We start from the raw sequence: 22,305 nt of genomic DNA, 5'->3' as shown, positions 1-22,305 counted from the left end.
CATCAAAATTACCTGATATAATCCATAAAGGCTATATATTATAAAGATTAGAACCCCTAGAATATTTGCAAAAGTTAATGATTTCTTTATTTTATACATAGATTCATCCATAAATCATTCTGATTACAGTCTAAACAAAGATATTAGACATAATAAACATATGAAGCATAAACATCGGAAAGAATACTGTTGTATTAGCTGTAATCATCCTAAAATGCATGCCTGATTATGCTACACAGTAAACTGTAAACTGTTCTTGGGAAAGAAATATTCAATGACAAGAAACATTAAAGTTTCATATAGACACACTTTTGCAAACACCATGGACACAAACTTCTATGTAGATATATAGAAACTGGACGATACAGGTTGAACAGGAAGTGTGCAATTCTTTTTTCCTAACAACAATGTGATTCATCATTTTGGACCAGATCATCTCTGACTCATGTTTGTTGGGAATTGACAAGCAGATTAAAACATTTGCAATACGTAATCAAATTAGTTTAATATGGTTGTGTGTCTAATTTTCCATTTTATTTTATTTTATTGAGAATCAGCTGCTAACGTTAGTTCTAAAAGTGAAGCCTCTAAAAGTTTCCCAACTAATTACTTTTACCGTATGCTTGACTTGTTCGGAGCCCGCGGAAATATGCAACTGCTGATAATCAGTCACTTCATAAAAAGAGAATTCCTGTGAGAATAGAAAAGAATATTAGAAAAGTTAGTGATCTGTAGAACAAGATGATTTTGTCTTTAAGGAGAAGTGGTGATTTTTGAAAGATCTACAAATTAGAAGCTGCACGAAGTGTTTGGCCTATAACTGAACATTTAGGAGAAATCTAGAGTAAAGATGTTCATTCAAACAGAGACAAGGATATATGGAAAAAACGTAGTTGTTAACATAAACCAATTTTTTAAACTCATAGCTATTAATCTACATTTAACTGTTGTTTGGTTTCTTTTTTTCTTGGAAACAAGTAGTCACAGGAATTGAGGACTGTTTGCATGAACTGGGTTTATCAAAGGACACACTGTATGTCTCCTATCTGTATTTTTGGACAAAAATGTGGACTTTACAACTGTTCTCTGCCATTAGAATAATCAGACAGAGGCTGTCACTAAATGTTTAAACTTAATGACTAACATTGCCTCTTTTAAATCATTAACCTCATAAATAATAATCAATGTAGTTTTATGAAGTCTTGGCTCATTTTAAATGTATGTCAAAAATCATTGTCTTATTTTAGTGGTTTGACTTTTTTCACAACACTACATGTGTCCAACTTTGTTTTATTCTATTTGTTTCCTGTTCTTCATAGACTTAGTTGAATATGTTGTTGCATTACTGCCTGTACAGCAAACAGGCAAAGATTTCTGCAGCTCAGCAGTCTTTGTTCTGTACTACGTCTGATTCCTCTGAGACATTCTCACGGTGATCCGGTTTCTTATTATCCACATATCTGAGGGTGTTACTGTATGCACTCAAAATAATAAAAAAAACAGAGTCATCAGTATTTCAGTGTAGAAAAGGTCTTAGTTTTCCTGCTCTCAGTGTGAGAAAGTAGCGCTACAGTCACTATTTCAGACTAAAAAAAAAAACACAGTTTTCTTCCTCAAAACGCTGTGTTGTTGTTTAATTTCACAGAATTAGTTTGATGCTGTACAGCTGTAGAGTTCATATTAATCAACACCAGGGTCTGCAGTTAAATGTGAATATGACTAAAACATGACTACATTAGACACTATTAAAATTTGCAGTATTTGATAAAATGACTACAATTTATTTTATATGTCCAGAACTAATTGAATGTTTAAATCCAACATTTAGGTTATAGTAATGCTACATTCTTGTGTAGCCTTTGCTGTTTGTCATGAAGCTGCTGAAGGACAAACTCACTCAAAGAGGAATTCTGGGTTCTCCTGACATCACTCACACATTTGACCAGAGATTTTTCTTGCATTTTCGTCACACTGTGAATGCCTCTGTTTGCTGACAACGTCAAAACTCTAAAGACCTGACAAGAAAAACTGTAGTTTAGCCACATCCTCTCAAAGCATGAGCATTTGGTATCATTTTTCCCCCACAGAAATATGTTTTGCAGATTTGTTCCAGGATGTTTTGATACAGAAAAAAGGTCATGATTAGTTATCATTCAGTAATACCTTGTCACATTCCCAGGAATTCCCCCTATGAATTTGGCCTTTGGTGCGAGTCACAATTAGAACACATTCAATACCAACACCAACAATAGGATGTAGGTAACAGTCTGATCCTAATGGAAAATTGTCATCACTTCACCTTGCCGTGAAATCATTTGCAATGTTGTATGGAATCTTGACTGAAATCACAAAAATATTAAACAACTTAATCCATCTGTCGCAACTTCACGTGTCCAGTTTTACACTGGTGTTTCTAACCACTTCTGTTTCTCCCGCGGGGATGACTGAGGGTTTGAAAAAGTAGTTGACAGAAGTAAAGCTAGTCTAGATGCTTCGTTTCTGTGGCTGATGACCAACAGTAACAACCTCCTGGTCACAACAACATTTTCTGTTTGTTTCCAGGTGCTGCCGTCAAAAACAGGGGATCAGATGGTTCACAAATGTTTCTCAGGTCCTAACGATAAGCCGCTGATTACACTCTTATATTCTGTTTAATTAGTGCATGGGATCATCATGCCTAAAGATTATATGCTCTATTTTTGGACTTGTAACAGCGTTGATATTACATATCAGAATACACGATCCCTCGAACTCAACAGCTTGCAACAGGTGCCAAAGACGGGGTGTGAAACAAGCCCACTGGCTGAAGCAGAGAGGATATCATGACACGTCCCTTCTATTTAGCAGTGTTTGACCATATCTTTACTGGATCATTAATGCTATTTATTGGATATTGATTGAGTCATTGCTTAAAAAAAGAAATTTTTGGTAGGTGAAAGCTATGAAACCTGAAGATTTTCCAACATTTTTTATTGTATCTTACAAGAAATAGAATTGTTTTATAATTTTTTTCCCCCAAACACTTTTATCAAACTTTCAAATGACATTTCCTTTTTACGCTATAATGCTTTTATAGTTTAGGTTTGTTCAACAGACCATGTTTTGTGAAAAAAAACTTTGATTTTACATTTGTGTACCCACAACTTAAACTGTAAAGCCAAAAAATATTTCAAAGATATTCTGCTGACACTTGTTATCTGCTATCAATGATCAATAGTTACATAAACAGGATAGAATAGATGTTTTAAAACTGCTTGTTACAGGCCTGACTCAGTTTTTCATCAGTGTTAGAACTGTAAGGTCGTCTTTCATGGAGACATTTGCATATTCTTTCCTTTCGCCCTGCAATTACAAAACCTGTACAAAGTTTTATTGCAACATAATTTACACAATAGCTGAAACCATTATCTCTTCAGCTGTAAAGTGAGACTCTGATTGCCCTTCCAAAACCTCCAGGGCTGCTGATGACAGACGCCAAGCAGAGCTCCTTTGCATCACATGGAGCTAATCTCTCCATGACTGTTTGAGTGTCTCTTCTCTGCTTCCCGTTCCTCTTCCTCCTCCAGAGGTCACACCACATGCTGCAGAGATAAAAACAATAGTTGAAATCCGTCTGTCCTTCTGTTAAATTTTGTATTTAACATACAGTTCATTCATACCGTAGTAAAGTGCACAATGGTGTATGCGGTGATGATCCCAAGGCCAATGGCAAAAGAAACAACCCCGAGGTGGAGAGCTTTCCGCCCCAGCCTCATGGAGCCATCGTAGTCCTCCTCATCATAGCTTCTCTGGGCCTGTAGGAGGATTGAAAGACAAAATTCTGTTCATGCTTAGTCTATACATGTAAATAAAGCAACAATTATCCCCATAGTAGTAAATGATACATAGCACAGCCGTGTGTCTTTCACAGGAATCTGTGCAGAACATTGCAAACAAAACCATTTACAGCCTTCCTTTACATCCACATGCATGTGTTACATCTGCACCTGCCTTTCATGTTATCTCTGATTCAGATTTGTAGCGAAGCCAACGTACTTAGCGGTTAGAAACAGTGGATTGCTGCGCCCGCATGCCTCATCTGATTACCCACAGCTACAACGATGCAACAGCTGCTGCTGGCACGTCGATGCAACACAACTCTGTCCCTCCTGACAGCTCAAAGACTTCTATCTAATGCTTCAACTCTTTTAAACTTTGTTTCGTCCTGACAGGTAATGCATTTTTACCAGAGAGCTGCAGGAACAGGTCGACTTCCTCAGGTTGAAACACAGATGCAACAAAATCACTGTAGAATATTGCTATAAGCAGATATGAACATTTTTTAGCACTTGGAAAGGACATAAACTGGAAGTTTTACTTGACCTTAACATACATTAGCAGAAGTATTTGTTGATTATGTTGACCTGTTCAGAGACATAAAGAGGCAAGACTCAGATTCACTCGATACTCAAACTCCTCTCAAATGTATGCATCCACATGTTGTGACACAGGTTGACTGATCTTTACAGCAACTGGCTAAATCTCACAAAAATGTCTCTTGAAGTATATCATCATGTTAAAATAAAGCAGCCATGGTCAGAAACCCCAAACTTTGTAACTCACCATCACGGAGAAAACCAGCGCCACGATATTGATGGGCCATGCAGGGCAGAAACAGGTGAACATGGTGAGACAGAGGTAGTTCTTCATAGGGGGGATCTCTTGAGCCTCCCTGTTCTTCATGAAGTCAGAGCTTCCATCCAGAGAGGGTTCGGCGTTCATGACTGGCTGCAACGTTCCCCCCCACGAGACAGTGCGAGCAGAGAGGCGAAGCAACAGCCCTGAGACACTGGGAGAGTGGAGGTGGAAGCAGGAGAGGGGAGGCAATGGAGCAGTGATGATGGAAGAGAGAAATCAGCCAGCAGAGAGACATGAGAGGGACGCAGAGCAGAGCGAGAGAAGACCGAGCAGAATGAAAAGTGTTGAACAATGAGAGCAAATGGATGGTCCAAAAACAGAGAGACAAAGACATTTTACTGGTTTGCAATATCTTGGCAATAAATATATACATTAGTTTATTAAGCATATATAAGACAACAATTCTAATGTCCTCGTAATTTCTTACAGATTACAGATTTACAATAATTTATAACATATTTATGCCAAATTTATTATATTTTGAAATAATTTATTACACATTTTTTTTAGAATTTTTTATTTATTTTTCTAATCATTTATTGCTATGGTAATGTAACACATAGTAAATTATTACACCTTCATGGTAATATAGAACACATCATCAGTTAGTACATAAAAATGGCATTGTGATGAACATTTATAGTAATTAATTGTACATTTAGTCATCTATTACATATTTATGGTAGTGTAGTAACCATGATAATTTATTATATATTTATTGTGATGTAGTAAGCATAGCAATGTATGACATATTTATAGAAATGTAGTAAAAATGGTAATTTATTGCATATTAATGGTACTGTAGTAAACATTGTCATTTAGTATATAGTCATTTTAGATGTTGTAGTGCAGATATATAGTAATTCATTGTGCAGTTACAGGAATTGAGTGAATTTCATGAAATAATTTAGCACTATTTTATAGCAATTTGGTGCACAGTTTGAAAAAAATCTGTAATTTGTCAGAAATTGTAGCAAGTTTATTTAAAAACAAAATTTACATTGATTTTGTATAACTGTATCTTAATTTGTAGTCATTTTAATCAGAAGTTATTAAATTAAACTTGCTGCAGATAGCATTTCTGTTGTATGTGACATAATAAATGTCTCCATATCAGATTGTGCAGATGGTCCTACACCAACACATACATACCAACTAAAGCCACTGAAAAATAATGAGTTAAAAATCTTAAACTTTAATTTACTTAATTTAAAAAAACAACAACTTTGTGACAATAACTAGCTTGTCTTTTAGCAAAATTTGCATTTCTGTTGAACAACAATGACAGAGGGTCCGTTATGTGCAATAAAGTCAGACAGGACACAAAAGTGGAATGTTTTAAAATAATTTATTAGGAATTTTAAAAAGTTTTTTGTTTTTTTTTTCCAAAGGAATAAACATGACAGGAAAAAAATGAAAATCAGAAAAATGTTACAGTGTTGACAAGATTGTTATTCTTCAGTGAAATCAGCATCAAAGTCTGAAATACCACGGTAGGCCGCGGCAGTGAGAGCGAGTGTATCTAAATGTAAGACCTGGTATTTTGTCGATCGAGAGTGCTTTGTTCTTTCATTCAAAGGAAAACACGTTTATCATGATCGGCCAGTGCAACATCCTAGTAGCTCTGAAAATAATTGTTTTGGTCTAAAAAATAGTCGTCACATTAGTACAGTCTGTGACCTCCAGTGGATATGCAGTGATGGATGGAGGGGGGTGTGACAGGTAAACAAGAGTTAATGAGACCCCGACTTTCATTTTGGAAAAGCCACCTTTTTAGAAAAAGGCCCAACCATCCACACTTGAACATAGATGTTAATGTAATAATATAAAAGTCAGATTAAAATTTCACATTTGCAACTGAGGTACCGCCCCCCCCCCCAAAAAAAACAACAAAACAAAACAAACAGCACATGTAAAAACCATATGACAAGCTCACGCAAACATCAACACAACCTGCAGAGGGACTCAGTCATCACTAATGTGTGCGTGACTGCTCCAGCATACTCGTCCTTCATTTTCCTTCACAAACAATCATCACTTATTGAAAATCACAGTTAAAACAACAATATGATAAAGTAAGAAAATAGCATGTTTTTTTCCTCTCCTGACAGAGGATTGTTTTCACACTCTTATCCCCCAAAAAGTAGTACTTAATGTTTATCCAGCCTCTCTCCTGCTCGACTCAGAGTGTTCCTTCTCTGAGGCAGCTTCTCAATTTGATAGAAGACTCACATGACACATCATCGTGTATAAATGCCTGGAGAGAAATACAGCACATGGCTGGTCTAACGTAGACAGACGAGCCGAAATGTTCTTGACCCTCCATGTGAAACTATCATACGTAACAGTCAAGCTTTCCAACACATAAGGATTGATGAAAGAAGCAATTTGTCCAAAAGCCTCCCACCTCCCAGACACAAAAATCAGCAGAACCCTCCCACCCAGAAACCAGTCATATTTACAATATTTTACAAAATTGTACACCTCATGAAGGCCTATGACATAACTGTGACTAATGACCTTTGTCGTCTGACCATTATTAGTGTAACAAGTCGATGTTAAAAACCTACCAAGATATACATTTTGTGACACATTTTCAAGAAATAGTATTAATCCCAAATGTTAAAATTCAGTATGAACTAGTGACAAATATACAGTTTTCCAGTACATATTACAACTCCTGACCTTCAAACAGGCGTCACCTGGAGATTTAACTCCTCTCGTCAGAGAGATCAGGTTACAGACTTCAAATAACCCAGTAAAACACAGCCAAAACAGATAAAGAAACAACGCAGTCATCACAAAAATAACAGCGAGGTGAAACATAACAGAAAAACAAAAAAAAAACACACAAAAGAAATACAGCATCTGAACGTGTCGCTATTACATGTAGTGATAAACTTTTTCGCTCCTTTTGTGAAGTTTTTTTTTTAACTTTTTTTTTTTTTCCCCCCAGTGAGGTGGCGTTTAGTGAGGTGTCAGTAGGGCCGACTTGGATGTGGCTGGCACCGGGGTGGGTGAGAGGCTCAGCCACCCCAGCTGGAGACGTGGACTGGACAGAGACAGGCCAGATCAGCTCCAAAGCAGCTTCAACTCCTTCCAGCTCTCAGTCTACAGCTCTGCACTGACACACAAAGCAGCCTGATTACTCACAGGTTAGCTAAAACCAAACAGTCTTGTATGTTACCCTTAAAGGTGACAGCGGGCTCGAGGTCTGACTCACACTCTCAGTGATAGCCGTTAGTGAAGGCCGTGGCAATCAAAGGGCCCTGTGGGAGCAAGCATGCGAGGTTAAAGGTCACATTTTTGTTAGAAATTTTTGATGTAATCTATTCTAAATATTCAACCATAATAATAACATGCACACACTGAATTAACTGAACACTTTTAGGGAAAAACACAGAAATATTCCAAAAAAAACAGTTGTACGCTTGGCTCGTGGTGATTGAAAATACTGGATGTGTCTCTACTTTTTTCTTCATGTGTTATTTGTTTAGTAGTTGATGCTAAATCAGCATCAGTGTCAGGAATGTTAAAGAAACAGTTCAATATTTTAAGAACTGACTTATTCACTTTCTTGGCGAGGCAAATGATAAGATCGACACCTTCTGTCCATTCAACAGAACGCAATCATCAGCAGAGGGTTAGCTTAGCTTCGTACAAATCCTAAAAACAGGGGGAAACAGCTAGCTCTGCTCTGCTAAGGCCTGCTAGCATCTCTAATGCTCACTGATTACCACATTGTAGCTTGTTTCTGTAACAAGTGTAAAAAAAAAGCTGTCATGTAATACTGCTGCGAATACAAGAGGGTCCACGTAATAATAATTTGTCATCTCCTCATAGTCATAGGAGTCAGGACAAATGTTTGTGAGCAGCCCAAAATTTGTATGACCACACTTCAAGGGCAACAGTGCAATATGTGGATGTAACTTGCTGCACATGTTTATAGTGGAGTCCTCCAAGCAGACTCCTGTAGATAAGAAAAGTGGTATAATAACAACAGCTACGTGGTGTCGGCAGCTCTCTGTGTGCGCAACTGAGCACAATCAAGTGTGCTCTGCTACATGTGCTGCAGGTGGCACTGATAGTTTTGTAAGCAATGGAGTCAGAGTCACTCTACAGGACAAACCATGTGACATCACCATTTCTGAACATGTTTTTCTGCACTCTGTAAAAACAGTTTTCATACGGGTGCATATCTAACACACAATACATGCGATGATATCAATATATCTGAGTTAGGTCAATATTGGTTGATTATAGTGCCTAATCAATTTACCAGACAGGGTCAAAGCTTTAAAACTGGACCCCTGAGCTGCCTAATCGTCCAGCAAGTTAAGTGAGTCGTCCTTGATACTCATCAGCCTTCTTTCTGAGTTTAAATTGCAGTTCTGTGTCTTCTTAAGGACACAGTCAGTAGAGGCTGACTTCAGGAAAATCTTTCTGTACAGTTGGAGCATCACTGAAACACCAGTTTCCACAGACAGCTGTTGTGCCAGTAGATACCTAACAGCTCATTGTTGCAGCTATGTTTCGGGTTTACATTCTGTAGCCGATCAATCCTCCCGTCTTTATCGAGTCTGACAATCTGGTTTCTTACTTGTTGAAGCAGTTCCTCGTCACGCGAAACCATGTTGCATGAGACACAACCCACGCAAAAACGTGACAAAGCTGCTGTGGTCCCTTAACAACCTCGTTTATGCAGATATATCTAGTTCCAGTCCCCGTGAAAGGCTAAGCTAACCAGCTGATGGGTGTAGCCTTACATTTAATGGGCAGACAAGAGTGTGGTATTGATCTTCTCATCTAATTCAATATGTAGTGATGTGCCACAGTTAAACAGGCATTACAGATTCTCTTTTGTTTACATGGTCTGCTGTCCTAACTTGACACTGCTCAAATATAGAGCTCTTATGTATAATCAGTGGCGATGATAACTCACCCCCAAACTATGGCTGAATCCAGTGCTCGGGGCGGGACTCGCAGCACTGAGGTAACTGCTGACAGCCGACTCCTGACTGGCTGTTCCATAAAGCTCCGCCATCGGACCTGGGCTGCTAGTACCTAAAAATCCAGCTGAGCGAGACGGGGTGGAGCCTGAAATTAAAATAGCCATGTTAGATTGTTACTGTCGCAGTATCCACAAATCAAGGTTTCTTGCTTGGATTAAATCACGTAGAGATGGCTACATTTAACCCTCTGAACCCTCAAATGCTTAAATGTTTGAGACATTTTAGCTTGAAAAAAAATCTCCAAAATAACACCATTTAGCTCCCTAGCTATTCCTCACATGAAGCTCACAACCATGGGGGACCGTGCCTTTTCCGTACTGGGACCACACCTGTGAATCAGCTCGCAGGCTCTGTTAGGGCCTCTGACTCCTTTGGTGCCTTCAAAAGCAGCCTAAAAACTCATTTATTCTACTCTGGTTTTAACTAGGGCTCTGTTTGAGTATTTTATACATATATGAATTATTTAAAATTTTCAGATTTTCATTTTATTACTCTTCTTACTCTGAAGCACCATGAGAATTTAAAGTTTGCTAGACAAATAAAATGTATTATTATTATTTATCAAAGCCAGAAACTGTGAAGACAGAAAGAATTGGCTCAATTTTAACTTCCTGATTGTCCTTGAACTACACATCTAAGATGGCCTGCTCTGCAAAACTAAGCCGAAATCATGGTATTTTATCAGAATTCCTTTATTCTACATGTCTGAATGAAGAAGAGAAAAAGAAAAGAAAAGAAAAGAAAAGCTTTGACTGACCAAAAATGTAGGGACTTTTCGGCTGAAGTGCAGGCTGTGTTTACACCGAACAAACAGGAGACCAGTAGGGAAACAAATTAAAAATCTAAGTAGTTAAATACATATAGTACGTAGAGTCCATTATTGGTAACACCTTTGGACATAAAATGTTGAAATGTTGATTCCAGGTGTTTTAAAGTTTTGTAAAATAAATAATCAACGGCATTATATATACATTCTTGTATCATAACCCTGTCATACTGGACGGAAGACATTTTATGAGTTCTCTCTCCTTCTAGCCATGCTTGTGCTGTTTCCATAGAGGGACAGGACTTTGTATTGCAGTGAAAAATAAATCCACAGTGAGTAAAAATGTGACAGGACCAAAAAAAAAAAAAAAAAAACACCCAGAAACTATTTAGGGTTCAGAGGGTCAAATGGCTGCCGAATACACAGTTATCAAAATTATTAATATCAGTTAAATAAACCAAGGAAATGTCATTCAGTCTACATCATATCTACTTTAGTGTTACAGTTAAGAGAGCACTGACTAGGATAATGAAGAGGACTTAAATATTAAAATGTAAATTTTCTAACCTGTAAGGATTTAAAGTAATTTCTCTAATCTATCTTTTATTGAAATGTAGCTCATTTTTAGCCACACTATCACCACGGTTCATGGGACCGCAATGATTCCCCACGTTAGTCCATGCAGATATTTGCAATTCTGAGTAAAATGTCAGTCTCAGTTGTACTTGGTGGTCATCAGGGCATATTAATAATGAGATTATTTAGGATTTCTGTTGTTTGGCCAGTCATTTCAGAAGTTTATACCTCTGACTACTGCTGCCGCTGCCGCTGCTGCTGCCATTGGTCCGTACGCTGTGAGAGGAATGGCTAAATGGCGCAAGAAGAGAAGATTCAGGTTAAACATCCCAGTTTGGAAGCATATGACAGGCAGCTGTAGCGTAACTTAAGGCCTCGCTCCAGTGACCGCAGAAACTTTATGAACATTTCAAGAGACATGAGGAAGATAACATAAAAACTGCCAATTAGAGCATTGCAGGTAATCACACTATACATCATTTTATCATATAAAAAAAGCGAATACAACCCTTCCCCATTACTGTCAGCAGTCCTGCCTGCAGACAGAACCCGAGGAGGACCGACAAACACAAACATGCAAACCAAAGAGTGATGAGGTGTTGGTGCTAACGTGGCGTGTAGCAGACTGACATCATGCTGCTTGTAAAGTCCAGAGGAGGGACTGACTGACCTGTGAGCTCAGGGGGGTGGGGTGAAGTCAGAAGGGGAGTCCTCTCTAAGTGGAACTCTAAAACAGAAACATCAGAGTGCTGTTGAGACACACACCACCACCGCCAGCAAAGGACAACACACACACTTACACACAAAGGCAGGGAGACACCTCAGAGGTGAGGCAATACAACACACAGGGCTGGAGGAATGCAAAACAGGAGTTAAAGGAAGGAAAGACGCTTTATAATCCAACACAGTAATCATTCTGAAAGAGCAAATAAATAAAGAAAGTGTCACAGTTTTAGCATAGAAACTTCAATTCAAAGGAGTTATTTCAATGTTAGAAAATAAAGTGTCATATTTTGTCTGGTGGGCATCTAATTCTGGAGTTATTGCTCGGATCATCATCACACGCTGCACTGAAATACACTGCACACACACACCCACACACACACACACACACATGATAAGCAGATGCAATTCCACTCCCTGATATTTACAAGCAGCCATTTACACTCACAGTGTTTCACGTGCTTCTATGGAAACATGTTTGTATTTGTGACAGTGTGTCTGCTGTCAGTTCAACATGAAACTACTTTGAGATGGAAAAAATGACGACTGGCCCGCTCCTTATTAAATTCAATCCTCAGTATTGGTTAGCAGCCCTGAAAGTACCTCAGACACTCTGATTTTAAATATTGAAAGACGGTAGTTCCCAAAACAGTGGCTGGAACCTCCAGCTTAGACTCTGAGGGGGGTTGATTTTTAGAAAACAAACATAAACTGATTAAAAATAGCATATTTTTGCCCAAATTGGAAGAAGAGATTTTTTTTTAAAAAGCTGTGAGGCTGCTTCTCCTGCATACTGTGTGTTCACTCAGTACTACAGCTTATGCATTTAGAGTACTTTATGTAATGTGTTTTGCAACTAGCCTGTATTAAATTGCTCTATAACATATATTATGTTTGATAAGTTGCTGTGTCCTTTTATGTTATTCCTGTTCTCAAACATGCCTATTAGGATGTATATATAGCTGCAACATAGGTTTGCTTTAACCATCTCTGGGCCCAGTGGGAGTCAAGACCCTCTGGCTATGGGATATTTAGGGGGTCAGGGGCTGAAAAATTCAGGAAACCCCAATAAATACAAGAACAAACACGACACTTTTCAGCTCAGAGAGTCTTCAGGGTGCAGAGTTGAGGGAAACAGATGAATTTCAAATCACAGTATAGACAAATCATATATATATCCTATTTAAGGACATTAAAATGAATGTGCATACACTACCTGAGTGTATGGACTCTCAGGGCCACTGAGCATACTATGATTTAATCACACCATGGTTTCATCACGATGTTTCACAAGGAATACAATGTTGTTTTATGATTTTCTCATGTTTTTGTATACCGTTTTTTTTTTTTTTTTGGACTGCGTGGTCTCATTTTGAAACATTTTTAGGGCTGTTTATCATCATAATTTTCCCTAAATTTAAATATTTTTGTTGGACACATTTTTTAAACTTTGACTAATGGTTCAAACAAGCACCACAAGTGGCAATTTATTACGAGCATTTTAGTTTTCATTGTGACGTCGACTTACACAGGTTATGATATTTTTAGATCATCCTTTAAATCCTTCTCTGGTCTTTTGTTTAACCCTGAAAAGCTCATCTCTATAAGTAATATTTACAAGTTTTTATCAATTAAAAATAATCCCTTCCTGACCTAAGTTTACTTTGATGTAACTCAGTTTATGAAGTTTATGCAGCTTGAGCACACAGCTCACCTCTGACTCTGCTCAGATTCTATAAAACTACTTTACATTACACAATATTGGCATTCATTCATAATTTTTTAACCAGAAACTAATTCTGAAGAAAAACAACAATACATAATGAGTCCCATCCTGCAAGTTGAGAGGATTTGGTCCTTAAATTTGTTCTGTGTGACACACTGGAAGTCTGAATCAATGTTTTTGAGACTGTCATTAGTACACTGCAGTGCAAAGGCAAAAATACTAAGCCATTGTGTTGGTTATTTCACTGATGATGTGTTTTCTCGCATATAAAAAAACAACGTATTGACATGTTTACAAGGTAAAAATAAAATGTGATTTTCACCAGAGGGGGAGTGTTGCATGTGTCTTTTTTGAAGTGACAGAATTTACACATCAGGTGAGCTGTGCCACATGATTGGTTAATGAATCTGAAACCGTTACACTCAACATCCTGATGAAGACTTAAACATTTAATCATGTATGAATGAAGGATTTTCATATTTAAAATCAGAGTTCCTCAGAAACCTTCTGGACTGTGGATCAAGCATAAGGACTTGTATTAATAAGAAGTTGGACACTCACTGTTTTGTCATCTCCACTTGGCCAGCACTAAATTTGTATTGTCTTACGTTTCCTATTTTTTTCCTTATACTTGTGTGATTGATTGTGTATTTGCATAGGACACAGTAAAGATTATTCATAAGATTATTGACAATTTCTTTTCCAGAATAATGATTCAACATGATGCAACTCTCCATTCAACCACATTTCTATTCGCTGCTCAGTGAATTAATACATATTTAGTTGCACATTGCTCACCACACAACAATATTTCCTATCAAACATGTAATTCTATTCTACCCGTATTCTGACATTTGTGTTAAATTTCCCTGCATGAAACTGAAGGTGCTGCAAGTTTTTTTTTTTTTTTTTCAACTTTATAGCAAACACAAGTTGTCATTGTATTTCTTGTGATATCCCCTCAATCACTAAATGTGTGTGAAAAAACCTGTAAAAATTATTTTGGTTATTGCGGTTTTAGCTGCATTACAAGGAGAGCCAGACTATTAAAACATGTCCTTTTAGCCAGTTCCAGGCATTTTAAATCATGCACACTTGCACCTGCTAACTGCACTAAATACATGTGTATTTATTTGTCAGTTAATGTGACAGGAACATGTCAGAGTGCATGAGGAGCAAGAGGTGTGTTGTGATTACCAGGGAACTGGTAGGTGTATCCCGGAGTGATGCCGGCGTAGCTGCGACTGGTGTAGGTGGCAGTCTGGAAGCCTGGATAACCTGAGGGAAGAACATCACTGTTAATGTCAACCATCAAGAAAAGAAAAGGCACTGGATGTTGTTGTAGTGGCAATTACACACAAAAGAAACTCTGAACACAAAATGGAGTAACAGGTGTGTGTTGTTGTGCTGCCCCCTAACAGTGAAGCCTTGTACAGGCTGCAGGTGGATGATATTCTACACCTGCGGTCTAGATTTCTCCAGGACAGGACTGAGCAGCTTAGCGTCTTTGTCTTCAGTTTCACTCTCAGCAGTGCACATTACACAGAGATTTCCCCGACACCTCAGAGGGCCGCCCTCGCGACGACATTTAGAGGAATTACGAGCAACACGAGACAACACAAAGTATAAATTTTTTGATTTTTCCCTGGCGTGGTGTCATATTCCTTCATCTGCTCTGGCTGAACAAGTCAAACGCTAAAAGACAGCAGTTCTCACACTGAACAGTAGGTGGTAGCATTGGAGTGGAAAGTTTAGCTTCAGATGGACAAACAGGTCCTAACTAACATCAACACAACACAAAACTGTTAGAAAACGAGTCGGCTGCAGTGCAGAGGATAATGTTTAAGGCAATGAAAACAGTCAAAGGTCTATTCTGCTAATTTTACACCCGGAGGATTGGCCGTATGTGAGGGGGTGTCAGCTGAGAAGGAGTAGTTGAAATGTCTTCTCCGGCTCTGTAGGGACCTTCGAAACTATTGAAAACTGGCCCTGATGTCACAGTGATGTCATCAGAGTTATCTCGGGCTGAGCCTCTGACCAAAAGAACGCAAACTGGAGGTTAAAGGTTTAAAGAGGGTGTAATAAAAGGTGCTATTGAGGAGCCTTACGGGAATGAATTTATCCAGCATTTTTGGAGAATGACTAATGCTGGGGACATAAAGTCAGTGTGTCTCTCTGAGGCTTCTGTTTGGGCCACTCTTTTTATAAAATTGCCATTTGTGAGTCCCTGAAGTGCAATATTATTTTGCTACCCTAAAAAGGCAGCTGAAATGTAACAAAGTACTGTATTATAGTGACAAATATGAAGTCCTTTTATGTTACTTGTCTTTTCATTGCGCTACATCTCAGAGGAAAACATTGCACTTTTTCCTTTACTACATTTGTCTGACACCTGTATAACTGCTAAAATGAAGGTGTTTGCACACAAAACATATAAGGAGCATATAAAATACAATGTTTTGTAATAAAATAACTAGCCTACAATTTATATGAAGACAGCTGAAACGATTAGTTGGTTGACAAAAAGTCTATTTTGATATATGTTCAGGGTTCTTGTGAAGGCATTTCATTCGTTTTTGGTATTTTTACAAACTAAACAACGAATCAACTAATGGTGAAAATAACATACACCATAATATATGTTAATATAATAGCATAACAGTTACAAGGGAGATATTTCTGCATTGAGTAGTTTTACTTTTTTTTTAATTAAAAGTACATTTTTGTGATAATACTTACATGTTTACCACTTAAGTAAAGATTTCAATGCAGAAACTTTACTTGCACTACTTTTCAAGTGCCCACAGGTGTTACCAATACTGACCAAAACATGGTGACTCTACTATATATTTTTTTACTACTTCAAATTTTTTATGTGCTTCATATTTGTCTCCTCTCTGGTATATGTAAGCACAGCTCACAGTTCAACTGAGTTAGTAAAGCTGTTTTATTGTGCCGAGAAGTGAACCATTTTTTGGCTTTTACAGAATTAGATTTCAGAAAATGGTTTACTTTTAGGAATAATTTTAATTGAGATGTAGAATAAAGTGATTTTGATGAAATATCTGAATTTTAAGCATAGACGTGGATCATTTTCCTAATGGAAGTCCCACAAATGAATTTCAGGCCATTGGAAAGTTGCAAATACAATGCTTCTGCCTGTTTTTTTGTTTTGTTTTGTTTTTTTATTTCTACAGTTTCTTGCTAGTAAATGGTGCAACTTTGATGATTTTTTTAAAGAATAGTATTACATTCAAACTCACTGCTAGGTTTAGGGATTCAGAGGATTCATATGTAAAATTGTACTTGTAAGAAAGCATGAAACAAGTCACAGTTACAACGTAATGTTACACCAGTCTGGATGAGGCATTGCCATAAAACCAGCAGTTTCAACAAGCTTCTAGTCTCTATGGTTGAATCAAAGCTGCATGGAGGAGAATTATCAGCTGTGTGTTCAGCCCACTCCACTGGTCATCTTCCTCCCCATGAGGCGCCGTGTGACCTTTCAGGAAGCTCAGCCTTTTACTGCAGGAGTAGTTATTGTCAGGTTCAGGTGTGCAGTCGCATCCTTCCTGTCCTGATCAATACTAACTTACCCAGCATACCAATGCCCAGCATGAAGGCGTCCATCCCATAGGGCATCACCCGAGAGCGCCCCCTGGCCGAGCCGGTGGGGGACATCACCTCCTTGGGCTGAGCTTTCTTACACTCCACCTGTTTAAACACAAAAACACAAACCAGCTCTTTTAGTTTGTAAATGACATGCTGATATTAAGACAAAAAAAGAAGAAGCTGCAGCTCACCATTTTGTTGTTGATCTCGTGGAAGTGGATCTCGCAGACTTTCTCCACCACGTCCTCGTTCTCAAATGTAACGAAGCCAAACCCTGACAAGATGGGTTCATGAGCAAAGAAAAAAAAAATCACACAATATGGTGGAATTAGCCTTTCTGTACACTAGCATAGCTAACAGTCTGCAGTAATTAGTGCTGTAATAGCCGCTTAACACGTTTGCCCCCCCTCCCCACTCCGCCAATGCTGCTATTCTGCACTCATCCTTTTCTTCCCTCCCTTCCTGGCCAGAAGGCCCGGGCAAAGCTGGTAGGCTGTCATAATCGATCAATCGCAGGGTGGGGAGGAGGCGCTTAAGGAGGCTTTATCCTGATCCCGATTAACGGACTGGCTAATTAGACTAGCCCCGTTCGTCTCCTCCAGCTCAGCCCACAGGAAGGAGGCCCGCGGGGAGTGGAGAGGAGGGAGGTGGGGGGGGGGATCAATAGACACCCAGGAAGGACTGTGAGGAAGAGGAGTAAAAAAATACAGAGGAAGGGCCATGGAGGAGAGGGCAGGGGACGAGGGACGAGGAGGGTCAGTGTGGCTCACCTCTGTGTCTGTTGGTGGTCTTGTCGAACATGAGCATGGCGTCGTCGACCTGAGGGGAGACAAACAACACAGTTTTTTTAACTCTCTCTCTCGCCACGCGGCATATTGCCTGACCTCAGCCCTTCTCAAGTTCTGCAGGGAGGCTCAGCAACAGATGGACAGAGGGGAGGAGGAGGAGGAGGAGGAGGCAGAGGAGGAGGGGGGAGAGAGGCAGCGGAGAGACTGGAGACGAGCGACAGGTTACAAAGAGGAGGCCTGGGGGGGCAAGGACAGGAAAATATGTTGAAATACTGTACAACAAGGCCCGGTGGCTCACACACATAATGGGTGGCATAAAAAGTTGCGTCCACTGCTAAACTGCCCCGGTCACAATCCTCCTCACAGAGAGCCCATAATCCAACCCTCCCCACCTCCCTTCAAAGTTTGACATTCCCATGGCAACTGTACAAAAAGAAAAAAAAAACCCTCATAAAAAAAAATAAAAAAAAAAAAGGCTCGAGCCAACATCAAATATGCTTTATGAATGGTGGGAGAGTGCCAGTGAGACAAAGAGGGCCGCAAAGAGAGAAACGCTGACACAAGAAAAGTAGCCGGTCACAAGCAGAAAGGTGAATCCTGTGGGCAGGTGGAGACTCGATGAGAGGGGGAGAGCTGATAGCGAGAGGAATAGCGACAGGTGGAGATATGGTGAAAGAGAGCACGGAGAGTCCTGAGAGAGAGGGAGAGAGAGAGGGAGAGGAGGAAGAAAAAAAAAAGATTGGGTCAAAGAGGAAAGGGAGGAAAAAGAAGAGACAAAAGGGAGAGGGAGAGGGAGAACAAAGAGGCCTGGAGGCTTTGTTTGTTGGCACAGTCAGCCATAATTCCTCCTCCTCTTCTCCCTTTGACCTCTCCCTCCGGCCCGGCCTCCCTTTATAGAGCAAAGACACAGGTGTCTATTCTATACACACACACACACACACACACCCAGAGTTTCTTATGTCAAAGTTGACCTACTCTTTTCTCTTTTTCCCTCTCTCTCTCTCTGTTTTCTCTCTTGTCACAAGCAGACATGTTTATACTCCAGCCTGCACACAGAGATCCACGTAAACATTTGGTAAATTAATCTGTGCTCTTGGTCTATAATAAGTGTACTGGATATGGTCCACTGAATAATTTGTCATAGTCACATAGGAGTGTCAGCACAGAGTGACCGTGTGTGTGTGTGTGTGTGTGTGTGTGTGTGTGTGAACCCCCAAGGGCAGTTTGCCTACAGAAAGGTCAAAGGTGAGTGAAGAGTGTCAGTGTGAAAGGGGACCTGTTAGTCTGCCTCTCAAGTCACTGCTTACTTCCAGCCTGACATTTTGCTCAGCAACTGTGGATCTCTGAAGAAAACACTCTTTATTTTGGACTTTTAGGAGAAAGTCCAGATTACCACAATTTATAACCATCAATTTTCGAGGAAAGCAAAGGGTCAGGAGTGCAACACACTGTTGTGATTCATGCTAAAGAGTCGCAATCTTAACCCGGCAAACACGCGCGCCATCCCAACACGCCCCAATCAGAAACAACAACAACAACAGTAAACGCGGCAAACAGAGTTAATCGCACGCCACAGCTCAATATTTCAAACACCGGGCATTTTAACGGCACACCGCCAAACAATATTCCCTCTCATCCTTTTTTTTTCCCACCTCTCATCTTCCCTGTTATCCCCTGCCCATCCCTCTCCGCGCTCCTTTGTCCTCACCAGGACGGGACACAAAAGGTCCAGTGAGGCAGTCTAATCAGGAACTTCCATGGATGGCTGGAGCCTACATTTCACCGTCCATCCCTCGATATCTCTCTCGGCAAAAATTCATCTAGGCGTTATGATTGAGGAGGGAGCACGGAGAAACTGGAGGCCGAGCCTTTTGGCACCGAAAATAAAAGTGCCACGCAGTCGGAAACGTGGCGGCTAAAGCTGAGTCTTTGCATCTTTGACTTTGAGAAGTTTCAAGGGCGAAAGGTGCAAGTTGTTGATTTTTCTTTTGAGGGGGAAAAAAAGTTGGATGTTTTCTTTTTTTTGTTGTTTTGACTTATTTGTTTTGCACAAGATCCAGAAAAAAAAAGTAACTTAAACCACTTAAATCTCACATTTTATTGACAATCACTTTCACATTTAGGAGAGCTGACAACCGAAAACGTCCAATATGCAGATAAGTTCAGTACAAACTAGCAAAATATTTGTCTAGCTTTGTATAGAGGCATAATGGCCGTCGTAACTACCCCCCTTCAACACACACACACACCCCATCTTTGCCCCAGTTCCCTCTCCTACGCCTCCGCAAACCTCTCAGTAAGACCCTCCCTCCCTCGTCGGTGCCTTTGTCAGCCCATCATCTATTCTCTGCCCCCTGCCTTTCACGCTCTTATGAAATATATATAAGAAACTTGGGAAAAGTAGAAAAGTAGTTTTTTTTAAAAAATACACAAATGCGCGCAAGAAACTGAAGGATGAGCGAGAAGTTTACAAGGTTTCTGTGGATCTGTCAACTTGTATTTACTATAACTAAACTCCTGAGCTGACCCCCACCCAGCACACTCATGCTAACACCCCCGAGCACCACCTCATCCCTCCTCCTTCAGAACAAAACCCCTTACCCACAGAATTACTTGGGGACAATGGGCAAGCCAGGTCACCACGGTAACGGGCCAGGGGGGAGGTTGTGGGTAGGAGCAGCTGTTACATCAGATTAATTCAGATTCTGATAATCCCTCCTCCTTCCTCACCATCACCACACACTCACTACAAAACTTTTCTCTCCCCCTCCCCTCGGCTCCCCTCTCCAGTCCCCCCTCTAAACTTCGCCTGCTGCTCCCGGAGCCTCTCTCTCTTGCCTCGTTATTTTTCCCGACTCTCCTCCGAGCCTTTTTCTCTCCCTCCTTTCTCGCCCCCCCCTCCTCCTCCTTCGTCGCAGTAACTCCTTCACTTCCATGCGGTCGCCGCTTGACTCAAAGTGAAGCTTTTCTCAGAGAATTTTGTGGTGAATCAGAATCGGCAGAGCTGGTGGGATGTTGTACGACGGGAGCTGCTGAGCTGCTGCCACAAACTCATGCGAGTCCTTTATAATCCACAGAGTTGCCCTTATTTCCATTCTGAACCACGCTGCTGGTTTTTGGGGGTTTTTTTTGCCACAATATTTTGGCGACAATATGACACCACAGCAACTTTAAAACTCTGTTGAACATCACTCACCTTCCCAAACTGGTCAAAGTACTGCTTGACGTCCTCGATGGTTGTGTTCACTGACAGGCCTCCCACAAAGATCTTCTTGGTTCGAGTCACCAGCTGGAAGAAGAAGAGGACAGTAACTGATGAACCAGTTCAAAAACAAATACAGGCATTTGTAGCTTGATTTGGGGTGTTGTGATACACCAATTTCAGCAATAAAAATGATATTTTAAAAATGAAATATAGATGTCTGTGAATAAAACACATGGTTTGGTAATATGGATGATAATCAGCAATACATTCATGGTTACAGACTCTCTGTCCAGCTCCTTTCACTATTTTGAGAGTAATTAATTTGTCAAAAAGTGACACTAAACAAAGGTAAAAAATTACTGCTCCTGCTTAATGTAATTTTTAAAAACATTTTCTATAGATATTGCAATTACATGGTGAATTCTTTAGGCCACAATAACTGTGTACTGGAAACTGAATATCTATGATTTGTTATTTTAAATCACATTCAGTGTTACTTGAATTTGTGGTGCTCAGTAACACATCAGAAATAAAATTACAGCTTCCACTGCTAACACACATTGTTTTTTATGTCACTAAATTCCCTAAAAACGCTGTTAAATATTAGTGCAGTAGTTTGTATGCTCATGTCAAGTCCTGATTGAGCTGGAAAAAAACAGGAAGCTTCATTTTCTTTAGGACTATGAGAACTCTGGGCTGCTAAGTATGGATCCAGTAGTTCAACAGATGTAATGGAAAAGTTATAAAATAGATCATTTAACTCTATTCAGGACTGTCATGTTGCCACACGTAGTAGGTCTTTTGGGGTTCCTTGGACCCCAAGAAAAAATATGTGCAAAATATTTGTTGGTATTTATTATAGACTTTTATACTATGTTAAATAAATGTTCTGATAAGTTGGTGTATTTTGGGTTATAAATGCATGACAAATGTCCCACTTTTTATCCTAAAAAACTGAATAAAAAAAACAACACCTGTCACCTAAACCAAATGGCTTGGGGTCCAAAAGACCCCAAAAGTCCTGAATAGGGTTAAAGTAGTATTGCTCCCAAAACATTAAAACAATTACATTTTTAACTCGGTAAAACTTTGAAAGAATACACAAGCTTAAGTAATATTTGTGATATTTGCTAACTTACAGCTCAGAAAATCTTTTAAACAAAAACACTATTTCCTGCATTGGAGATAAAGCCAAAACTGCTTGCAGCAAATGTTTGACA

At 39.6% G+C, this 22,305-nt stretch overlaps 2 protein-coding genes across 2 annotated transcripts; both read right to left on the bottom strand.

Annotated features, from left to right (window-relative positions):
• Positions 1 to 3,034: 3,034 nt before the first annotated feature.
• LOC103353609 (transmembrane protein 233-like) lies at positions 3,035 to 4,805 on the bottom strand. The gene is made up of 3 exons (XM_008276663.1): positions 4,603 to 4,805; positions 3,660 to 3,794; positions 3,035 to 3,581 (listed from the first exon to the last, which is right to left on the bottom strand). Exons 1-3 carry the CDS (start codon positions 4,759 to 4,761, stop codon positions 3,570 to 3,572), a joined length of 306 nt encoding a protein of 101 aa, XP_008274885.1. The 5' UTR covers positions 4,762 to 4,805; the 3' UTR covers positions 3,035 to 3,569.
• A 1,475-nt stretch (positions 4,806 to 6,280) lies between these two features.
• On the bottom strand, positions 6,281 to 21,169 carry LOC103353648 (RNA-binding protein Musashi homolog 1-like; the record flags this gene model as incomplete). The annotated part of the gene is made up of 10 exons (XM_008276735.1): positions 6,281 to 7,801; positions 7,901 to 7,946; positions 9,620 to 9,774; positions 11,260 to 11,322; positions 11,702 to 11,758; positions 14,678 to 14,758; positions 17,077 to 17,194; positions 17,284 to 17,366; positions 17,863 to 17,911; positions 21,077 to 21,169. Coding segments are annotated over 9 exons (741 nt in total), but the record flags the coding sequence as incomplete, so codon positions are not given.
• Positions 21,170 to 22,305: the final 1,136 nt, after the last annotated feature.

The sequence above is a fragment of the Stegastes partitus genome, unplaced genomic scaffold (assembly GCF_000690725.1).
Source record: "Stegastes partitus isolate 25-593 unplaced genomic scaffold, Stegastes_partitus-1.0.2 Scaffold79, whole genome shotgun sequence".
NCBI classification, from domain to species: domain Eukaryota; kingdom Metazoa; phylum Chordata; class Actinopteri; family Pomacentridae; genus Stegastes; species Stegastes partitus.
The sequence above is the reverse complement of the archived record's forward strand: the minus strand, read 5'-3'. Positions and strand labels throughout refer to the sequence as shown.

Bases quoted from the DNA above. Each gene is read 5' to 3' on its own strand.
- LOC103353609 (XM_008276663.1), bottom strand. From the start codon at position 4,761: ATGAACGCCGAACCCTCTCTGGATGGAAGCTCTGACTTCATGAAGAAC. The intron at 3,795-4,602 runs GTGAGTTACAAA...ATCCTCCTACAG, and splicing joins CGCTGGTTTTCTCCGTGATG to GCCCAGAGAAGCTATGATGA.